General features: G+C 29.1%; 3 protein-coding genes across 3 annotated transcripts in view; 2 read left to right on the top strand and 1 right to left on the bottom strand.

The window, feature by feature from the left end:
- The window catches only part of LOC122857605 (multiple C2 and transmembrane domain-containing protein), a 95,685-nt gene extending 87,888 nt beyond the window's left edge, over positions 1 to 7,797 (top strand). The window contains 5 exon segments of the mRNA XM_044159864.1: positions 1,153 to 1,301; positions 1,370 to 1,918; positions 1,994 to 2,045; positions 2,047 to 2,678; positions 5,323 to 7,797. Coding sequence (XP_044015799.1) covers positions 1,153 to 1,301; positions 1,370 to 1,918; positions 1,994 to 2,045; positions 2,047 to 2,678; positions 5,323 to 5,434 — 1,494 coding nt within the window. The 3' untranslated portion in view covers positions 5,435 to 7,797.
- LOC122856369 lies at positions 6,557 to 15,733 on the top strand. Its single transcript, XM_044158048.1, has 6 exons — positions 6,557 to 6,608; positions 14,493 to 14,597; positions 14,658 to 14,703; positions 14,801 to 14,827; positions 15,183 to 15,346; positions 15,503 to 15,733. The coding sequence occupies exons 1-6, from the start codon at positions 6,557 to 6,559 to the stop codon at positions 15,661 to 15,663; spliced, it is 555 nt and encodes a 184-aa protein (XP_044013983.1). The 3' UTR covers positions 15,664 to 15,733.
- A 590-nt stretch (positions 15,734 to 16,323) lies between these two features.
- On the bottom strand, positions 16,324 to 19,964 carry LOC122857604 (protein FAM98A-like). The gene is made up of 2 exons (XM_044159863.1): positions 16,726 to 19,964; positions 16,324 to 16,493 (listed from the first exon to the last, which is right to left on the bottom strand). Exons 1-2 carry the CDS (start codon positions 16,929 to 16,931, stop codon positions 16,334 to 16,336), a joined length of 366 nt encoding a protein of 121 aa, XP_044015798.1. The 5' UTR covers positions 16,932 to 19,964; the 3' UTR covers positions 16,324 to 16,333.
- Between the last annotated feature and the right edge of the window lie 552 nt (positions 19,965 to 20,516).

Here is a 20,516-nt window from a genome sequence, read left to right as displayed (position 1 = left end):
AAAAGTATATATATTTTTTTTTTTTTCTAAACTAACCGAAATCGAATTTATATTTTTATGGCCTGATGCGGGGTTTGAACGCGGACCGACAGGGTGGAGAGCGAACGCGTTATCCAATGCGCCACAATAGTTGCGCCAATGCGCCGTTTCATCGGAAATTCCGGAACTTATACATATGGAGCTTGAATTATATTTATGTAAAAAAATGAAGTTGTAAGTGAAAAATGTTTTGAAATGTGAAAATTAAAGAAGTAAACGTACAAAAATAGTATGTATTATTTTTTATAAATATTAAAATCAACAAAAATAAAATAAATTATATAATAAATATTTAAAAAAAAAAAAAAAGTGTTACCTGTTAATATCTTCAGCTAAGTAAATTAACAGGCAACACTTTTTTTTTTTTCTAAATATTCATTATTTCGTTTATTTTATTTTTGTTGATTTTAATATTTATAACAAAAAATACATTTTTTGTACGTTTGCTTTTTCAATTTTCACATTTCAAAACATTTACAAACACTTAAACAAACATTTAAACAACTTCATTTTTTTACATAAATATAATTCAAGCTCCATATCCATAAGTTCCGAAATTTCCGATGAAACGTTAACTATCGTGGCGCATCGGATAACGCGTTTGCTCTTCACCCTGTCGGTCTCGAGTTCAAACCCCGCATTAGGCAAAAAAAAATATAAATTCGATTTCGGTTAGTTTAGAAAAAAAAAAAATATACCTTTTCCTCAATCCTTAATTCCTGTGGTTGAAATAATCAATGATTAATTTTTTTTTATTTTTCCATATTTCAAGAAATTATTGTTTATTTCGAGAAAAAACAGTTAAAACGAAGTAACTGATTTACTTGTTTAAAACAGTAACCCTGATTGATTCAAACGTACACTTTGTCGCTTAAAACGAGAAGCTATTTCCTTATAATAATGACAATAGTGTTTTTGTCAAGAACTCATATGGTTTATAACTAGAAGTATTTTTCTTGACACAAACCAATTTAAGCAACATGTTGTTTTAAACAAGAACTCTATCTTTTTCCATACAAACAGAATTTTTTTTAATTCATTTCAATGCTTGTGTGAGAAACAATGATGTTTTTAAAGTAGAAAAAAAATTTGATTTTTTTTTGCTATTTATAGTACTTGCAAAGATCAAATCGACTAGCAGATGTTAATAAGCGTCTGAAGTCACAAATATGGAGCTCAGTGGTAACAATCGTGTTGATTGAAGCGAAAAATCTTCTTCCAACGGACATTGATGGGCACCCAGACCCTTATGTGAAGTTTCGGTAAAGTTCAATTATTATAAAATATAAAATTATGTTAAATTTGTACAATCGATCTTTGTTCTTTGTAGTCTTGGAACTGAAAAGTACAAATCGAAGGTTGTTAATAAAACTCTTCACCCAGTTTGGTTGGAGCAGTTTGATCTCCATCTCTATGAGGATCCTTTCTCAAATCAAGAGTTAGAAGTGACTGTTTGGGATCGAGATAAAAGTCACCAAGACGATATAATGGGAAGGACAATTATAAAATTAGCTCATTTAGAACATGAAAAAACGCATCGAATTTGGCGAGACCTCGCGGACGGAGCAGGAAATATTTTCCTCTTATTAACCATTAGTGGTACAACTGCTAGTGAAACAATTAGTGATTTAGCTGCTCACGAAGAGATTCCGTCAGAACTCGAACGCATATCTCTGAGGTATTGTATTTGGAACACATTTCAAAGACCACGTGACGTGGGACATTTGACAGTCAAGGTGTACCGGGCACAGGGTTTAGCTGTCGCAGATTTAGGGGGGAAAAGTGATCCGTTCTGCGTTCTTGAATTGGTGAATTCACGACTTCAAACCCAAACTGAATACAAAACACTTTCACCGAATTGGCAAAAAATATTTACGTTGTGAGTACTATATAAATAATTTTGACTATCATTGTCATAATTTTTCATAATAAAACCAATAATTCAAATTTTCAGCAATGTCAAAGACATAAATTCGGTGCTCGAGGTGACTGTGTTTGACGAAGATAAAAGCAATTATAATGTATTTTATTGATCTCGGAAAGTATATACAAAGTTGCTGGGAATGGGAAAGCAAAACTCGTAGCATTATAGCGCTTGTTTTGTTTATATTCGGCTGCTTTTATTTTGAGCCGTATATGCTACCGTCTGTTGCGCTACTTATAATGCTCAAATATTGTGTAGTCTCATTTATCACAAGTTTACCATCTTACTCGTCAACGTTTCAAACTGGTCTTCACGATTCAATATTTAATTCAGATGAAAGTCTTTTGACACCCGGTGATGATGATGATGATGAAGATGATAAAGATAAAGAAGAGAAAAAAAGCTTAAAAGAACGCCTTCAGACTATTCAAGAAGTAACACAAACAGTACAAAATTCTATTGGTTACATTGCCAGTTTATGTGAGAAAGTTAAAAATTTATTTAACTTCACTGTACCATATTTGAGCTACTTGTCAATGTTTCTGTCTTTTACGGCAGCTATTGTTCTGTATATTGTACCCGTCCGATATCTTATCCTTATCTGGGGTGTCAACAAATTCTTTAGAAAACTTATTCGACCTCATTCAGTACCTAATAATGAAGTTCTCGATATCATAATACGAGTTCCTGATGACGAAGATCTTCTCAGTTATCGGTACGATTTTAGTTTTTTTTTTTCTGTTTGTTATTAGTAAGTAAATTTTTAATTGAAATAATTATCTTCTAAAAATTAATTTCACAATTTTCGGCTTTATTTTAAGAAAAACTGAGACAATTGATGTCAAAGTTGAAAATTTTGAGCCATAAGCATATAGAGAGTATTTGTACGTTTGTACTTGTATTTTTTAAATTCCTAATTATAATTTTAATTTCTTCCAATAGATTTCTACTTTTTTAAATTACAAATTTCATCGAAAAATTATTTTCTTCGTCTTCACCGTTTAGGAGATATAAAATAGTTATTTTCACTGCATTATATTTGGAGGAATAGGCCAGTATACATACATGCTACCAAAGACGCGTCGGTGAAGTGTAGGTACAGATTTCAGACATGAAAGAGCTCTTTTTTTTAAGTGAAACTTCTTTAGAATGGGTAGTTAGAAAAAAAAAACAAAAGATGGGTGCAACGAAAGTAACGCAATGAACATAGTCAATCATAATTAATTTATTAATTTAATTATATATTCATCTTTTGTTTTTTTCTATTTACTGTTTATTTCCTTGACTACACTATATTGAATTATTTTATTGAACATCAGACAAATACACAGGTAAGCAATACTTCTTTTTTAATGTAAATTATTTTAATTAAAACATTATAGATTCGGTCACAATTAATGAAAAATGAATTAAAACCATCAAAAAAAAATTAATCAATAAGTTAGATATGATAAGAAAACGATGTCCATAAGCACAAGAATATACTGGACAATTTCCATAACCAATATCCTTAGCAATACCAGAAAAACTCAATGCTTTACATTAAGGGATTTCGTCGATTTTTTTCCGAATACGAGAATGCTTTGAAATTTATACAATAGATTCTTGAAATACTAATACATTTTATGTAATTTTTTGGTAATTGTTTGGATGCTCGTTATTTTTTTATTAATTTTCAAAGTTGACAACTTTTAACATGGGCTCTTATGGAGAATGCGATTTTTGTCAAAAAAAAATCCATTAAAATATTAATATCTCTAATCGACAATATGACATCGTGAAAAAAAAACTATCGGGTTATAAAATGAGACAAAACAAAACGTACAGAAATAAAATAAAAGAGGTTTGGAGCTTAGTTTTTTTACAATTAATAATTAAAGTATGAAAAAATTGATTTTTATGAGGAATTATTGAAAAATCACTAGAGACCTCTTGCGGATGACTTTGAGAAACACAATATTTCTATGAGTGCGAAAAAGACAAAAAACACAGGAAAAATGTTGTCTCACTCTTCGTTTTAAAAAATCGACGAAATCCCTTAAAAATATCGTGCAGCAATGCAGCATTGGAAAAATACATGAGCTGGTTATTGCCTATCCATATTGATTGCCAAGATTACGTGAATTGATTGAAAAACTTATGAGTTCATTCCGTGATCTAAGTTTACCACTTCTTGAGCTACAAGAAGTTATATCAACAATACCTGGTAGTATACCAATATCAGTTGATGAAAGAAAGTGTTAACAAAATAAAGATGAGCTGAATATCACGTAGTATTAGACGTGTTACATTTGCTGCATTACAAAAACGTCAATTTTGAAAATTCTTTACATTCCCAGGGAAAAATCGTCAGATCAAATCAGATCAAATTAGATCTAATTTGATCTGAGCCAGATCTAATTTTATCTAAGCCAGATCTAATTTGATCTAATTTGATCTGGCTCAGATCTTGATTTGATTTGGGGTACGCTCCAAAACCTTCGTTCGGTTCGTTATATCAAGATGGCGGATTTCAGTGTTTTTTTTTGCCATTTTTTGATCGCAATAATAAGTTTATCACTTATACTTATTATTGGTGAGAATAAAAAATAACTAACTAATATTATTCTCTTTCCTCTACTAAAAATACATCAACTGACACTAATATAGAAAAGTTTATAGGGGTGTTTAAAATTTTCATATATTTGATTTGAATCGCTGCCATCTTGATATACCGAACCGAATATCAACCGTCTTATCTGACCAGATCTGACTAGATCAAACTTGATCTGGACCCAGATCAAATCGTATCTGACCAGATCAAACTTGATCTGCGCCTAGATCAAATCTTATCTGACCAGATCAAACTTGATCTAACAAGATCTGTTAACATAATTTATGATACTCTTCATCAACAACAACGACAACAATAACAACAGCAAAACCATGATTTGTATGATCTTTTCGAGTCTGATGTCGAAATTATTAATGATTCATTTCATCATCATCAAACAACAACAAAAACAATAACAATTTAATATTAGAATTAATCAAAATTATTCGTTTTTAATGGTTACTTTTTATTTAATATTATATTTCCAAGTTATGTTGATGAAAAAAAAAGGTTCTGTTCAATTGAAAAAAAAAAAAACTGTTCTATTACTATAAACATGTTCTATTAATATAAATTTATTATTTATATTTTATTTATAATGAAGAAGTTTCACTTCCCTGTGCGTACAATAACACACATACATTTTTTTTTGTAAGGCATATTCGGTAGATATTCTTGTAAAACCCAAAGAGTTGCTGTGTTTTGCGACGAAAAAACAACTTCAAAAAATCCCTATTTTTTTACGTATTAATACACTTTTCCACAGGGAACTGAAACCTGCGCTGACCATTGACTGTGGGGCACCTAGTTCATCAAACAGTCCAAGTAGTAACGCTGCAACGAGACGAGAACATCGAAAACGTCAAAAAGCTGTGTAGAAAAATAACCTATGACGAAGCGTTGGGTATCCATGGGTCATGCATCGTTTCCTCGAAAAAGCTATTTAATAACTATCAAACAAAAATGAAAGGCAATATTCTCAAGAAGGGAAAAAATCATGTTTCGTTAACATGTAAGCAAATAAGAAGATAGATAATGTAGTAGTCTGTTTTGTAGTCAGAAGTATGAAAATAAAGTTGAAGTCATCTGTGATGAAACGTAAACAAACTAATAAATTCAATTTTTGAATTTCGACTTATTGTGATCTATTGAAAAATAAGTTATAAGTTTGTTTAAGTTCATGGCAGATGATTTTGCACCTATAAAATTTTTAATTTAAATTAGCGAGGCATCGCATAGCTAAATAAAGAAAGATAACCCAACAGAGTAGATAGTCAATTAACAATATAAGTATGGCTATATTAGTAAGCTTACTTTTGAAGATTTTAAGATAATTGTTATAGCTATACAAGCTTTTTAATGACCATGAAGAATTTAGATATTATTTGACCATCAAATCTCTCCTTACGAGTAAGTGTGAACATATAAGACATATATATTATTTGTAGGGAGAATGATAGCTACAACCGATAATAATAAATTTTTTTTTTTTTATTGATTTTTGAGAACACAAATTAATTTTTTTATAAATGATTTCGAAAAAAAAATTTTTGTCGTTGAATCTCGTCCATTAAATTTTATTAATTTTTTATATAAAAAATACTTTTGTCTTCTACTTTCAAAGACCTAACACCGATAACAAATAAAGATTTATTTTAATTAATATTTTTTTTTTTTTTTTCAAAAATCAAAAAAGTTCACCCAACAGAATTTAAGGTTGAATGTAAATCGCATCGGTGGACGAAGTTTGGGCCCGAGAGGGTGCGCATCTACATATGGTTATAAAAAATATTTTCAGTGCCCCTCTGTCCGAAATATATTCACTATACTGGCAGGTTCTTGGTAGTATGTGTGTATGCAGTCTATCTGGATAGACTCACACATACTACCATAGCCAAAAAACATGAGACAACGCGACGAATAAAAGAAAGAGAATGACCGCTAATGATAGAAAATTTTGATTCTAATAGTTGAATATCTTTTAAAATCCGTTGTAGAAAATGATCATTGAGGGCTTAAAAAATTCGTATTGTGAAGGAGTACAAACTGATAGTAAATTAAGTAAAATCGTATAGAAACTTTTTGAGCTAGATAAGAAAATATGTGTTTAGTCCCTATACCTATGTGTTAAAGTTGTCAACTTTGACATTAATTATCTAAAAAAAAACGTTGTGTAAAATTCTGAAAAAATTCAACAAAATAGATAATTATTTTGGCTTTTATATGGGACCAAAAACTCGAAAATCGTATAGTTAGAAATTCTATTTACATTCAACCTTAATATTTCTAGGTGCTCCAAAAAAAATTTTACAAATAACAAAATTCTGCATTTTTAAAGTTCTGAAGCCGATTATTTTCAATTTTTAAAAAAATTCAAAAAAATAATTTTTTTTTCAAAATATACAATTTTTAAATATATTCAATTAACACTGGTAATGTATATTTGAAATACATCAAGGTAGAATTAGCCATATATAGCAAAAAATTCGAGTATACTATTAATATTCTATTTTCAACATTAATATACAATCTTTAATTTATTTATTCTATATATACTTTTTTTGAAGAATTGTTATTAATTTGTATTATTTTGATGACAATCATAAATAAATTAAAAAAAGACTAAGGTCACGGGCCGGGTTTCGGGACGCTTAAAGAAAATTTTTGTCTAAAACGGCTTATAAAACTATGAAAAGAATAAGTTTTTACATATATTCTTTTTTTTTTCATTAAAATAGTCTTTAAAGTTATCAAAAAAAAAAATATAAGTAGTAAATAAACATAATGGTTTATTTATAATGATTTTTTTATGATTTTATAATGATTTTTGCCCAATGGCCGAGTTACGGGACGTTTGAAAATCTGGTGCCGGAGTTTCGGACCGTGTAAGTACGAGTTACGGGACGCTTATAAATAAATTGGTCGTACAGGGAAAAATAATTGTAAATAAGTACTTATAAAGTGTTTTCAATGTTTTAGTAATCATTTTTCTTTATTTAAATATAAATTTTAATAATATAAATAGAATAAGAAGGCTCTGAAACAGTCGTCTATGAACATTATGTTATTTTTTTTTTTGTTCTTGTTTTTTAAGTTAACGAGATCACTTGCCCAGGTAGGAAGTGACGACGGGCACAAGCCTGGGACAAGCCTGATTACCCGGCTCTACAATTTATTGATCTAATTAATATAATTTTTTTTTTCTAATTGAATATATGCACAAGTCAAGTCCCGTGTGAGGCTTGGTAAAACGGGCTTGACACAAGGCTCGTGTGATGCCGGGGAAAACAAAAAACACAGGCTTGACACAGGCTTGGATTATTGAGGCCTGTGTGAGGCCGGTTGAAAACAACGGGGAAAGTCTTGTGTCAAGCCTGTGTTCACAAGGCTCGTGTGAGGCCGGGGACAACAAAAAACACAGGCTTGACACAGGCTTGAATTATTGAGGCCTGTGTGAGGCCGGTTAAAAACAACGAGGACAGTCTTGTGTCAAGCCTGTGCTCCCAAGGCTTGATACACGACCCTCGCACAAGCCTGGCACAGTTGTTCAAGCCCGAGAACTCCTACCTGGGTAGCGCGTTGCGCGCCTGTTTCTTTAATAACGATGAAAAAATAGTTTTTCGAAAATAATTATCACACTCTTTCCATATGTATTACTTGCCTCATACATATTGGTTACCCCATACGTATGACTTGCCTGATACGTATTGCTTACCTCATACGTTTAACTTGCCTCATACGTATAACTTGCCTCATACGTATGATATATATACCTATATATTTTCTTCCGGCTTTTTTAATCGAAGAGTGACGAAAAAATGAAAAAAAATATGAGTCAAAATATTTTTTTGGGTTTTCCATTTTGCCCTGCTTTCCCCTATATACCTATATTAATTATCAGAAAAAAAATAATAATTATAAGTTATAACATAAATACGTATTTTAATTCAAGCAGAAATCTGTCAAATACTAAAATAACGAATCTTGATTTCAAAATATATAAATGATGTAATTTATTGATTTCCCTGACGACGAAAAAAAAAAATTTGTGTAAGAGTGACTGAGAAAGAAAATTTGTTTATTTATATTTCATTAACAACAGACAAAGAAAAAAAGACAAATGACATGAGAGTGACAGAGAAAACAAAATAACCAATCAAATATTCGGAAGATCGATGACAACTGTCCTTTTTATATAAGGATATCATGGATTTTTTTAAATGCAATTGTTATTGTTTCATTTGTGTAATCACGTTTTTTATTTTTAGTACTCATTTCAAATATTTAATTTTTATCCGAAAAAGTAAAGAAAAAATTAAATAAATAAATTCAACAATTTTAGGTTAAACATGGTGAAGATAGGAATCCGTGATCGGGCCAAGCATTGATTTTCGAGATCCAATTACGGATTCCAGTATTATTAAATAAAAAATTAATAAAAAAAAAATTATTTATTTAAAAATGAAAGAAAATTAATCTTCGAATAGATTATGTCTTATATGTTAATTAAATATATTTAAAAACTTGAATATTTTGAAAAAAAAGTAATTTTTTGAATTTTTTTAAAAATTAAAAATAATCGGTTATAGAACTTTAGAAATGCAAAATTTTGTTATTTGTGAAATTTTTTTTTGGAGCACCTAGAAATATTAAATTCTGTTGGGTGAATTTTTTTGATTTTAAAAAAAAAAAAAAAAATATTAATTAAAATAAATCTTTATTTATTATCGGCGTAGGTCTTTGAAAATAGAAGACAAAAGTATTTTTTATATAGAAAATTAATAAAATTTAATGAACTAGATTCGATGATAAAAATTTTTTTTTTTCGAAATTATTTAGATAAAAATTAATTTGTGTACTCAAAAATCAATAAAAAAAAAAAATCATTAATATCGGTTGTAGCTATCATTCCCCCTACAAATAATATATATATGTTTACACATACTCGTAAAGAGAGATTCGATGGTGAAAAAATATCTGTTTTTTTTTTCTGCTAACTTCAGGGTCATGCTTTTTAAAATATAGAAAAAGTTTCAGCCCGCTAAAGAGGCGAGACAGGCAGTTTTTTATTCCAGCCGGCTGAACTCACATATAACCTGTATCACGTTGTGAAAGTGAGATAAAACCATTCACAATTCCTTATCCTTCACTTATAATTTGTTAAATGCCTTTATAATTATGGAAAATTGTCAACGATTGAAAATTTGAAAAAATATTGACACTATTTCAAGGAAAATCTAATTCTTTTTTTAATCTTAATGAGTACTTATCATTGTCAATAACTGTCACATGTTTAAGATGTTTGTAATAACTGATGTATACAAAACTTATAATTAATGCATATAAAAAAACAATGAAATAATTAAAAAAAAAAAAATTATAATAAAAAACACAAAAAATAATGATCATTAGTCATAATCAGGACCAGAATCCTTTCATGATGAATTATATTGAAAATTTTCTATTTTCTATTGAGGTTCACTGTTTAGGATATCGTAAGGTAAATCTTAATATATCCTGAACGGAGTACCTTTATCCAATCCTGATCAGGATAAATTGGTGAAATGAATGTATTTTTTTTTCAAGTTTACTATGTTATAAATTTATTTTTATTAAATTATATTATTACGATAAATAATTATTAACTGTAATTGTTAAAAAAAAAAACAGTTAAAAATAAACAATTCCTTAATTTGGTATATTCTTTTTTCTTAAATTTGCGTAGAAACACTTTTATCGTTAAAATAAAAAGTTTTAAGAACTCAATACCCTTTTTATTTGACATAGTATATACATGCGAAAACACCATATCAATCATCGATAGTCAGAATTGACGAGCGCACTAAGACCCGTCAGTAGTAATCGGAAAGCCAAGGATCACGCCCCGCTTGTGGTAATATTTAAGGTCGTTCAATTAAACAGTTTTTCCTCCATTAGTTTGCATTGATTTAATGGATGAATACAATCGTCAATCTGTAAAAAAATATAAATCATTATAGAAAATTTAATATTAAATTTTTTTTTTAAATGAATTAAATTAAAATTATATTTTTGTAATTGATAACGGTTGGTTTTCATTTTGCTCAATCTATACAGTACTGTATAGCGGCAATCAACGGACCGAGGATTTTCACGAAACGAGAGCAACGGCTGCAGGTGGCCATTTGGTAGCGATCGAGCTCAGTAAGAAATGGTAGGGGGGCGTGGTCCACCATATAGAGTTTCGGACGTCCCCCACGAAAATATTTTATAAAAATTTTGCAAAAATTATATAAAAGTCATTTTATAAAATCATTTTGTAAAATATGGGTGAAAAAATCAAGAAAATTATGTAAAAGATTTATAAAATTTTTATAAAAATTTCAATTTTTTTTTTATAAATATTATATAGATATTATATGAAAAATTTGTAAATATTTTATAAATTTTTTATAAAAATTTCTAAGTTTATTTCGAATATTCTGACTTCCCCCCCCCCCCCCCCCCACTCTTTTTTTGTCAAATTTTTATAAAAGAATTTTTCAAATTTTCAGAAAATAAAAAAAAAAAAACTTTGCAACCAAGAATCGAACCCAGAACATTTTGGTGATAAGCGAGTGCTTTACCACGATGCCACATATCTTTTGGGAATCTGCAATAAAAATGTACATTAGAATACTACTTTTTCAATTTTAATTACTTGTCAGTTTTAACCGTACTTTTCCATCGATTCGTATATATTTATATGTTGGAAAATAAATTTTGATTACTTTTATAGATTTGTAATTGTATATTGTATATGTAATTTGTATTTTTTTGCAAAATTTTTATAAAATATTTCCGTGGGGATCACTCGGACGCCATCACCAAAATGTATAAAATTTCGTTAATGGCGTAATAATTCGACTCCGCGGGCAGCTACTATTACCGAGATCATTAATTTTGGAATTACTAACTCGCATAATCTAAGTTGATACGACAACGAGGATATTTGTACTTCACAAGGCTTTACCAAATATCCTCCGGGTGACTCTCTCACTCCAGTGCACCAAGTGGACAAATGAAAAATCAACCCGTAGCCACGCATGGTCTTACATCAAAGCACCACAGAGAGCTGGTTTAATAAGGTAAAAAACGACATTTGGGAACAAAAAAAAATTTTAGTTGTGTTAGATTTATTCAAAAAGATCAAAGCATTGCCAACCTGCCATAGACATGCGAAACATATCTTTTACAACAGAATGTCAAGAAAATAATAAATTGAAGCCGGAGACACCAAAAAACAATTTTTTTTTCCAAAATGAATATAAGTTTATAATATAAAAGTATTTATATTTCTGGACCCAGATTTTTGCTGTGCTTAAAATGCGTGTATTGTGTACCTGATTCTGTGAAAAAAAATTCAGAAAAAAAAAATGGTCCTTTTTGAGAAATTGCAAAAATAGTGATATTCAAGATGATGGAGTCTAAAAAACTTAATGAAAAAATCTAAAAAAATTAGAGGCTTAATTTCAGCCTGAAATCAACCAAAAATAGCTCTTATTATCAAAATCGTAGAGGAGCAGGCAGATGACCCCGTGATTTGACTAAGAATGCCCCATATATATATCAGTAATTTCCTTCCAATCGTTACCAATAGCAATCATCATTGGTTGAAGAGTAGAATGTTGTTTTTGAAGTTCTTCTGCTCTTTTTGAAACAACATTTTTTATTTCCTCAATATCCTGAATAATAGAAAAAAAAATTAATTATCAATATAGGCATATAAAATAAATTTTTAAAATGAATAAAAAAAAAGTTTTATCAAATTATTTATTTCTAACTGCCATTTTTTGTCTTTTTTCAATTTTTTAAGATTTATTATATTTTTAATTAATTTGTCAATTTTTTTGTCGCTCAATTGGTCTGCTGATGGATAGCAAGTATTAAAATTTATAATAATAAGATCGGGCCTATAGTCGCTTTTAAAATTTATCTATTTATTTAAAAACTCTTCGACTGAATACAAATATAATAGATCTCTTTCATTAGTTTTAGTTTTTCTAATTTTTTTAATCATTTCTTTTTCATTATTAAAAATTTTATTGAAATCATTCCGTAGTAAAACACGAGTTTTATTCCATGCAGAAATGAAGTGTTTTTTTGGTAAGCAATCAATGTGTTCTTTTAAGAATTGTATTTCATTTAAAATTTCTTCATCAACTAACAAAAAAAAAATAACAATTGTAATCTATATATATTGAACAAATAAAAAATATGTTATTTTAGTATAATTATTTTAAGATTAAATTAATACGAATTTCCTAATAAATCGTTTTGAAATTAAATGAATAATTTTCTTGAATTAACAAATGGCTACAGTAGGAGATGCATTTGAAAGAAAAAAAAAAAAAGTACTTGCTGAATTAATGTTTACAAAATTTTTTAACAGACATATTAGTTTTACTAGCCAATTAATAAATGAAATTGTTTACCTAGCCAACTCATATTCAAAAGAGAAATGAAAAAAAATTATTTAACCAACTACTATTGTTTCCCCAGCAAACTATAATTCAAAAAAGCATTATAAATTGAATTATAAATCTTCAAGTGAATAATTAGCTTAAGAAAAAAATGAATTTGCAAAAGAGACAAGCACTTGCCGAATTCATTTTTTGGAAATTATTCAGTCAACTTCTAATGTTTCCCGAGCCAACTAATATTCAAAAATGATAAAATTAAAATTAATTGACAATATCCGAATAGATAATTGGCTAAAGGAAAAAATGCATTAGCAAAAAAGACAAGTTCTTGTTAAAATAATGTTGACAAGATTATTCAACTCAATACAATTCTTTCCCTAGCCAACTCATTTTTTAATATTAATGAAGAAAAATTATTCAATCAAATATTAATGTTTTCCCAGCCAACTAATGATTAAAAATAAAGCAAAAAAAAATATTAAAGAATTTTCAAATGAATAATTGGCTGAAAGACAAAATGCATATGCGAAAAAAACAAGTACTCGTTGAATTAATGTTTAAAAAAATATTTGATCAACTACTAATGATTCCCGAGCCAACTAATATTCAAAAATGATAAAATTAAACTCAATTGACAATATCTACATAGATAATTAGCTAAAGGAAAAAATGCATCAGCAAAAAAGACAAGTTTTACTTAGAATAATGTTGACAAAATTATTCAACTCAATACAATTTTTTTCCTAGCCAACTCATTTTATAATAGAATTGAAGAAAAATTATTCAATCAAATACTAATGTTTTCCCAGCTAACTAATAATGACAATTAATTAGAAACGAATCATGATATGAATATACAAATAGATAATTAGATAGATAAAAAAATGCATTTGCAAGAATGACAAATTCTTGTTAAATTAATGTGTACAAAATAATGTGACCATTTACTATCCTTTTCCATTAATATTTAAAAAAAAATAAAAAGAAATTAATTATAATGTTTCAAATAAATAATTGACTCAATAAAAAATACATTTGCAAAAGAAATAAGTACTGAAAAAATGTATGAGCTAAAAAGACAAGTTCTTCAACTATACGATTTTCGAATTTTTGAACCCATATAAAAGCTAGAATAATTATCTATTTTGTTGAATTTTTTCAGAATTTTACACAACGTTTTTTTTTAGATAATTAATGTCAAAGTTGACAACTTTAACACGTAGGTATAGGGACTAAACACATATTTTCTTATCTAGCTCAAAAAGTTTCTATACGATCGGGCCCAAACTTCGTCCACCGATGCGATTTACATTCAACCTTAAACGTCAAAAAAAAAAAAATATATATATAATAAAAACAATATATATTTACTAAATAAGTAAATATAAATAATAAATCATAATAATAATAATTTATAATGAATACATCAAGTAGTAATGATAATTTATTGGGTGGTCTTGATCTTGGTATAACAAGTCTTGGTGGTGATGTTGAGCAAAAAGAAAAAGACTTGTTGCTGAATTTTGTAATCGTTCAGTAAATCCACAAGATTGGAACTCAAAATGTAAATTTCGAGAAGGTATTATAACATCTTGGTTGAGTTATAAAAAATAATGTACATTTGATATTATTCAATCGTCAACAACATTTAAAAGAAAAGGAAGATCTCTACTTTGTTTATCAACAGTTGTTGAAGAATTTTATAAGTAAGTTGTGTTATGGTATGTTATTTATTGCTATTATTATTTGTATTATTTTAATTTAATTATTCATATTATTTATATTATATATTTGTGTTTTTAGAAAAGGAGAAATAACAAGTAAACATGGGTTTTAAATGTTAATGGGTGCATTCATTTAATAAAAAATTTTTTTTCGTTTTGCAATTTCGCCCTGTAATACCGACTAAAAACTAGAAACAAAAGTGATAAATTTTTCTCTGCAATATTCCAGGCTTTACAGTTTACGATAATGTGTGGTACGACCTATGTGACAATAACAAACAATCACAACAAGTCAATTTTCTATTTACTTCAGTTTGATATAAACATTGGTTATCCATCTAATAATTGGAAGCCAAAAAAAATAATGTCATGTGCCACTACAAGAAACAGCTTTTTCCTATAAAATTTTGGCCGGTATTACAGGGCGAAATTGCAAAACGAAAAAAAAATTTTTATTAAAGGAATGCACCCAATACAAGTTGGACATCTTGGGCAATAAATACAATGGTTAAAAAACCAGTTGTATGGTCATTTACTAAAATGAAAGATATATTATTTATTACCACAAAAAACAATAACATCACCAGAAACAAAATACATTCATTTTTAAACACTTCCAGAAATTGCTGATTTAATATATTAAATTTATCTGTTAATGATAAAGATTTATTTCTTTCAGTTGCACAAATAACTAAAAAATGTTGTGATAAATATAATAATAAAAATATAACTGAAGAAATTATTAGAATGGCATTATTGTGGTTGTCAAAGCTTTAAAAAGGTCCAATTATTCAGTCAAATATAGAAAAGCATGACTTATTATTAAAGGTATTATTAACACGTGTTGATAATTTAACAGAAGGTGATGAGAGTTTATTTAAATTGAAAGAAAGAGAAAGGCAAAAAAATTTTAAATATTCTTCAGTACTATTTGTTCATTGATTTGATGGTACAAATTATCAATTATTAATTGTCGTCATAATATATCTAAATTATTACAATTAAGTATTAGTTCGTGGACCCGCACCCGTATTCAGAGGATGTTTTCATTAGGGCTTTTTTTTCCGATGGCGGCGCTTGTGAACTTTTTATATAGATTTTACATAGAAAAGCTTCACAAGCGCCACCATCGGAAAAAAAACGCCCTAATGAGAACATCCTCTGAATACGGGTGCAGCATTAGCTGATGAATTTTTACCAGCTTTAATATCCATTAAAGATGATAAACAACAACAACAAATTGAATCACAACAACAATTACCAAATGCAGATGCTTCACTTGCTACATTTCACCTGAAAAATAAATTGTTGTAATTAAAAATAAATTATAAATTGACAAAAAATTTTTTTTAATGTTTTAATTCAAGTTATTTTTATTAAGTCTTAATTATTTTAATATTAGGTAATCTTATTCAGTACGTTTTTTTTTTAAATTTTTATTATTAAGTATAATATTTTGTTTACCAATAATATTTATTATAATATTTTTTATTCATCATTATAATTAATAATAGATATTTTTTTTTTAAATTAAATTTGTACTTTCATATCACCCTTTTTTATCAGTTTTTTTTTTGTTTTTTTAATTAAGACTTTGTTATTATAGTATAGCTTATGATCCCAAATAGAAGACATTGGTGGTTCCATTTCGACCACCTTGTCTACCCCGTCCACCTTGTCGTCCTCGTCCTCGTCTCCCGGTATTATTTCCTGGTCCTCGGTTACCACTACCACCACCGAGTATTGATTGAAAGTATTGCTTTCGCCAATACCTAGAACAGTTGAATAAAAATTTATAGTTTAATGTTGTTATTATTTTTTTATTATATTGTTGTTATTATGTTATTATTATATTGTTGTTATTGTTGTTGTTATTATAATAGTTTATTGTTGTTATTGTTCTTTTTTTTATTATATTGTTGATTAATTTGGTAGTTTATTGTTGTTATTGTTATTTATTTTTTCTATATTGTATATTGTTTATTATAATAATTAGTTGTTCACCTGGAACTTTCAAAGCTGTTAACTGGCATCTGGCCAAGAATGACACTTCCAGCATGACCTCCAAGAGTACCACCATTACCACGTCCAGCATTTTCGTCTCTCAATCTTCCAGCCCCAGCACCACCAGCAGCAAAAACACTATGACCAGTATGAGCAACATTATGAGCACCACCAGCAATACCACCGACTGGTACACCTCTCAACATTTCCTCCCGATGAGCAACTCTCAAATCGATGGCATCAGCACCTCCAACATCATCAAGATCCACAACACCATCAAGATCACCACGATTATCACCAAGTGGATCATGAAAATGAACTCCACGAAAAGATGAAGCTGGAATTTCGTAGCCTTCTTGAAAAGCTTCTTCTTCAATCAAATAAAGACTTGCTTGAGCTTGCTCGTGACGTCGAGCAAGATCAGCCCTGCGGTGTGCCCGAGATGCTTCCTCTCTTTTACTAGCACGCTCATTAGCTCTCAGTGTACTGAGGATGTCCTGATAATAATAATAGTACCAATATAAATATAAAACGGTTAATTATGGTGTTATTATTATATTAATCTTGTATTTAATAATTAACACTCGTAAATAAATAAACTTTTAAGGTTAAAATAATGAATATTATAATAAAAATTGTTGGAGATACAAAGTCTGATGACACGTCCCTGACTAAATATATTTACAACTGCTACACTACCGGACACAAATCTTAACTTACAGACTGACACTAAACAAACATACACAACCATACACTACACACACACTATATGCACCCCTATATAATATACTTATTCCAGTTCCGGCCGCCGTGCTTTTTACACTTTTGCCTCACATTATATATTCTCTGACTGCTAATTAAATAAACGTAACCAATAATATTAAATTGTACTTGTTATTATTTATGATCTACCCGCACACAACCAACAGGTTATGGGCCCAGGCATTTAGCCTAAAATTAAATAACAAGCTTTTCAATAAATTTTCTCGTTTAACGTACAACGCGTCTAGTGAAAACGTGTAGCGTCTATTGCATCAGAAACCGCATGTGAACAGTGAGTGCTTATATATATAAAAATTAGTGACAATGGCGAAATCCCAAGTTATCTCAATTGATCCATTAAAACATGATAATTATGAAATATGAAAAGTCCGGATGGAATGCTAATATTACATGGATAAATGAAATCAAATCGTCACTCTCCAAAGTTCTTGAAATGAAAAATCTTGGTGAAGTAAAACGATGCTTAGGTATAGAATTTAGCAGGCCTAAAGTAAATGATGTAGTACAATTAAATCAGAAGAAATACATAGAGGATATTCTCGAAAGATTTGATATGTCAAACTGCAAGCCTAGAAAAACCAAAGAATATAAATAATGATGAACTCCAAAGACTTCCATACAGGCAACTCATTGGAGCTCTGATGTATTTAGCCATTTCTACCAGGCCAGACATCTCATATGCAGTAAGCTATCTTAGTCAATTTAACTCATGTTACTCATCTGAACATTGGAAAGCAGCAAAAAGAGTTCTCAGATATTGAAAAGGCAGTATAGATACCAAGCTTGTATATAAAAGAACTGGTAAACAATTGTATGGTGTTGCTGATGCTGATTGGGCAGGTGACAGAAATGATAGAAAATCATATACTGGATATGCTTTCATATTGGCTGGTGCCAGTATATCATGGGAATCAAGAAAACAAAGGACTATCGCCTTATCTAGTACTGAAGCCGAATATATGGCTCTATCAGAGTCAACTAGAGAGGCATTATACTTGCAAGAGCTATTTCGTCAGATTAGTATGTTAATAGAACATACAACTATTTACAATGACAATCAAAGTGCTCAAAAGCCTGTATTTAGTCAAGCATATCATTCTCGCACTAAACACATTGACATTAGACATCATTTCATCCGAGACGTCTATGAACAAGGGCGAGTAACACCATCATATCTATCAACTGATAAGATGCCAGCAGACATGTTAACTAAAGGGTTAACATCCACAAAACTGACAAGTTGCAGCCGAGGACTTGGTCTACAAGTAACGTAAACAACATGTTCTACGTCATCATCTTTGAGAGGAGGTGTTGGAGATACAAAGTCTGATGACACGTCCCTGACTAAATATATTTACAACTGCTACACTACCGGACACAAATCTTAACTTACAGGCTGACACTAAACAAACATACACAACCATACACTACACACACACTATATGCACCACTATATAATATACTCATTCCAGTTCCGGCCGCCGTGCACTTTACACTCTTGCCTCACATTATATATTCTCTGACTGCTAATTAAATAAACGTAACCAATAATATTAAATTGTACTTGTTATTATTTATGATCTACCCTCACATAACCAACAAAAATATATGTTATAATTATAAACAAAAGTAAATTGAAGGTTATCCTACAAAAACAAATTTTATTCATTATTTTAACCTAAAAGTTCATGTATTTACGACTGTTAATTATTCATTTTATTATAATTGAAAACTATTTAGTCATTGATAATAATAATTGATATGCAAACTTACTGTTTGTTCTTGAGCCATGGTTTGTTTTTTTTTATTGCCACTGCAAGATTATATTACAATATAACAAAGGCTTTGTGCTTGCGAACCGCTTACGGCTGTGTTTACAATAAGCGAAAAGATTAGAGACCCTAGAATCTCTAGTTTTGTCGACAAGAAGCCTCGTTTACTCCGCGCAGTATAATCAAATCAAAACAGTGATTGTAAAATTGTAAAATTATTTCATTATTCAATTATATAATTATAACATAATTTTTTATAGACGCAGATGCATTAATTTATTTTTTATTGTTCTGTAATAAAAAAAAAGGTTTTGACAGTTGTGCAGTGGTGTGAGTTAAATAAATGAGTTAGTTCATTTCGAAGAAAAAAAAGGTCACTTTCAACTATCATAAACTTTATGGGTGCATTCCTAAAAAATTTTTTTTCGCTCGGGAATTTTGCCCTGTAATCACGGATAGGCAAGTTTAAACATGAAGTTGTAAACCATGTTTAAAACTATGTTTAAAACATAGTTTTAAACATTTTTAGTTCTATCTATTTGTATAAAACATCTCCCTCTAGCGGTGAAGCTTGGAACTATCATCAAAAGTAACCAAAATGAATTACAGTCCCGAAAAAGAGCTCAGGAATTGACGTGAAATATTTAGGAAAAGATGTAGCTAAGGAAAAAATGAAGCTAAGAAAAAAATGTAGCTAAGGAATTGATGTTGCTTGAAACATGATTTTTCTGGCCACATTAATTTCTTAGCTCCATCTTTTTCTTAGCTCCTGCTTGTCCTTAGTCATTTATTTATTTAATAAATAAAATATATGTTGATAGTTATTCGTTTGTGTATGTTATTCCCCGTTTGACGTTCATCTACCCTGTCTTTTTTGGTCCATTTTGCCTACTTCCTATCTTTATATTATTTTCCAAGTTCCTTCACTAATTTTCAGGTTAATTCTTCATTTTTTTTTTCAGAATTTTACTTCTTTCGAGAAAGTATTTTTGACCTTGTCAAGAGTTCGTTCTCTTTGTAGAAGAATTCTTTTCCTTGACAAGAGTATTTTTTTTTCTTCTTCCGAGAAAGTTTTATTGACCTCGTCAGGAGTTTTTTCTCTTTGTAGAAGGATTCATTTCCCTGGCAAGAGTATATTTCAAAACGTCTTAATTGTATAAAACTAGATATATATTAAATATATATTAAAAAATTTGAGTTGTAATTCGTTTTATATACATATAATTTTTTCAACTA

Source organism: Aphidius gifuensis, linkage group LG5 (genome assembly GCF_014905175.1).
Source record: "Aphidius gifuensis isolate YNYX2018 linkage group LG5, ASM1490517v1, whole genome shotgun sequence".
NCBI classification, from domain to species: domain Eukaryota; kingdom Metazoa; phylum Arthropoda; class Insecta; order Hymenoptera; family Braconidae; genus Aphidius; species Aphidius gifuensis.
The sequence above is the reverse complement of the archived record's forward strand: the minus strand, read 5'-3'. Positions and strand labels throughout refer to the sequence as shown.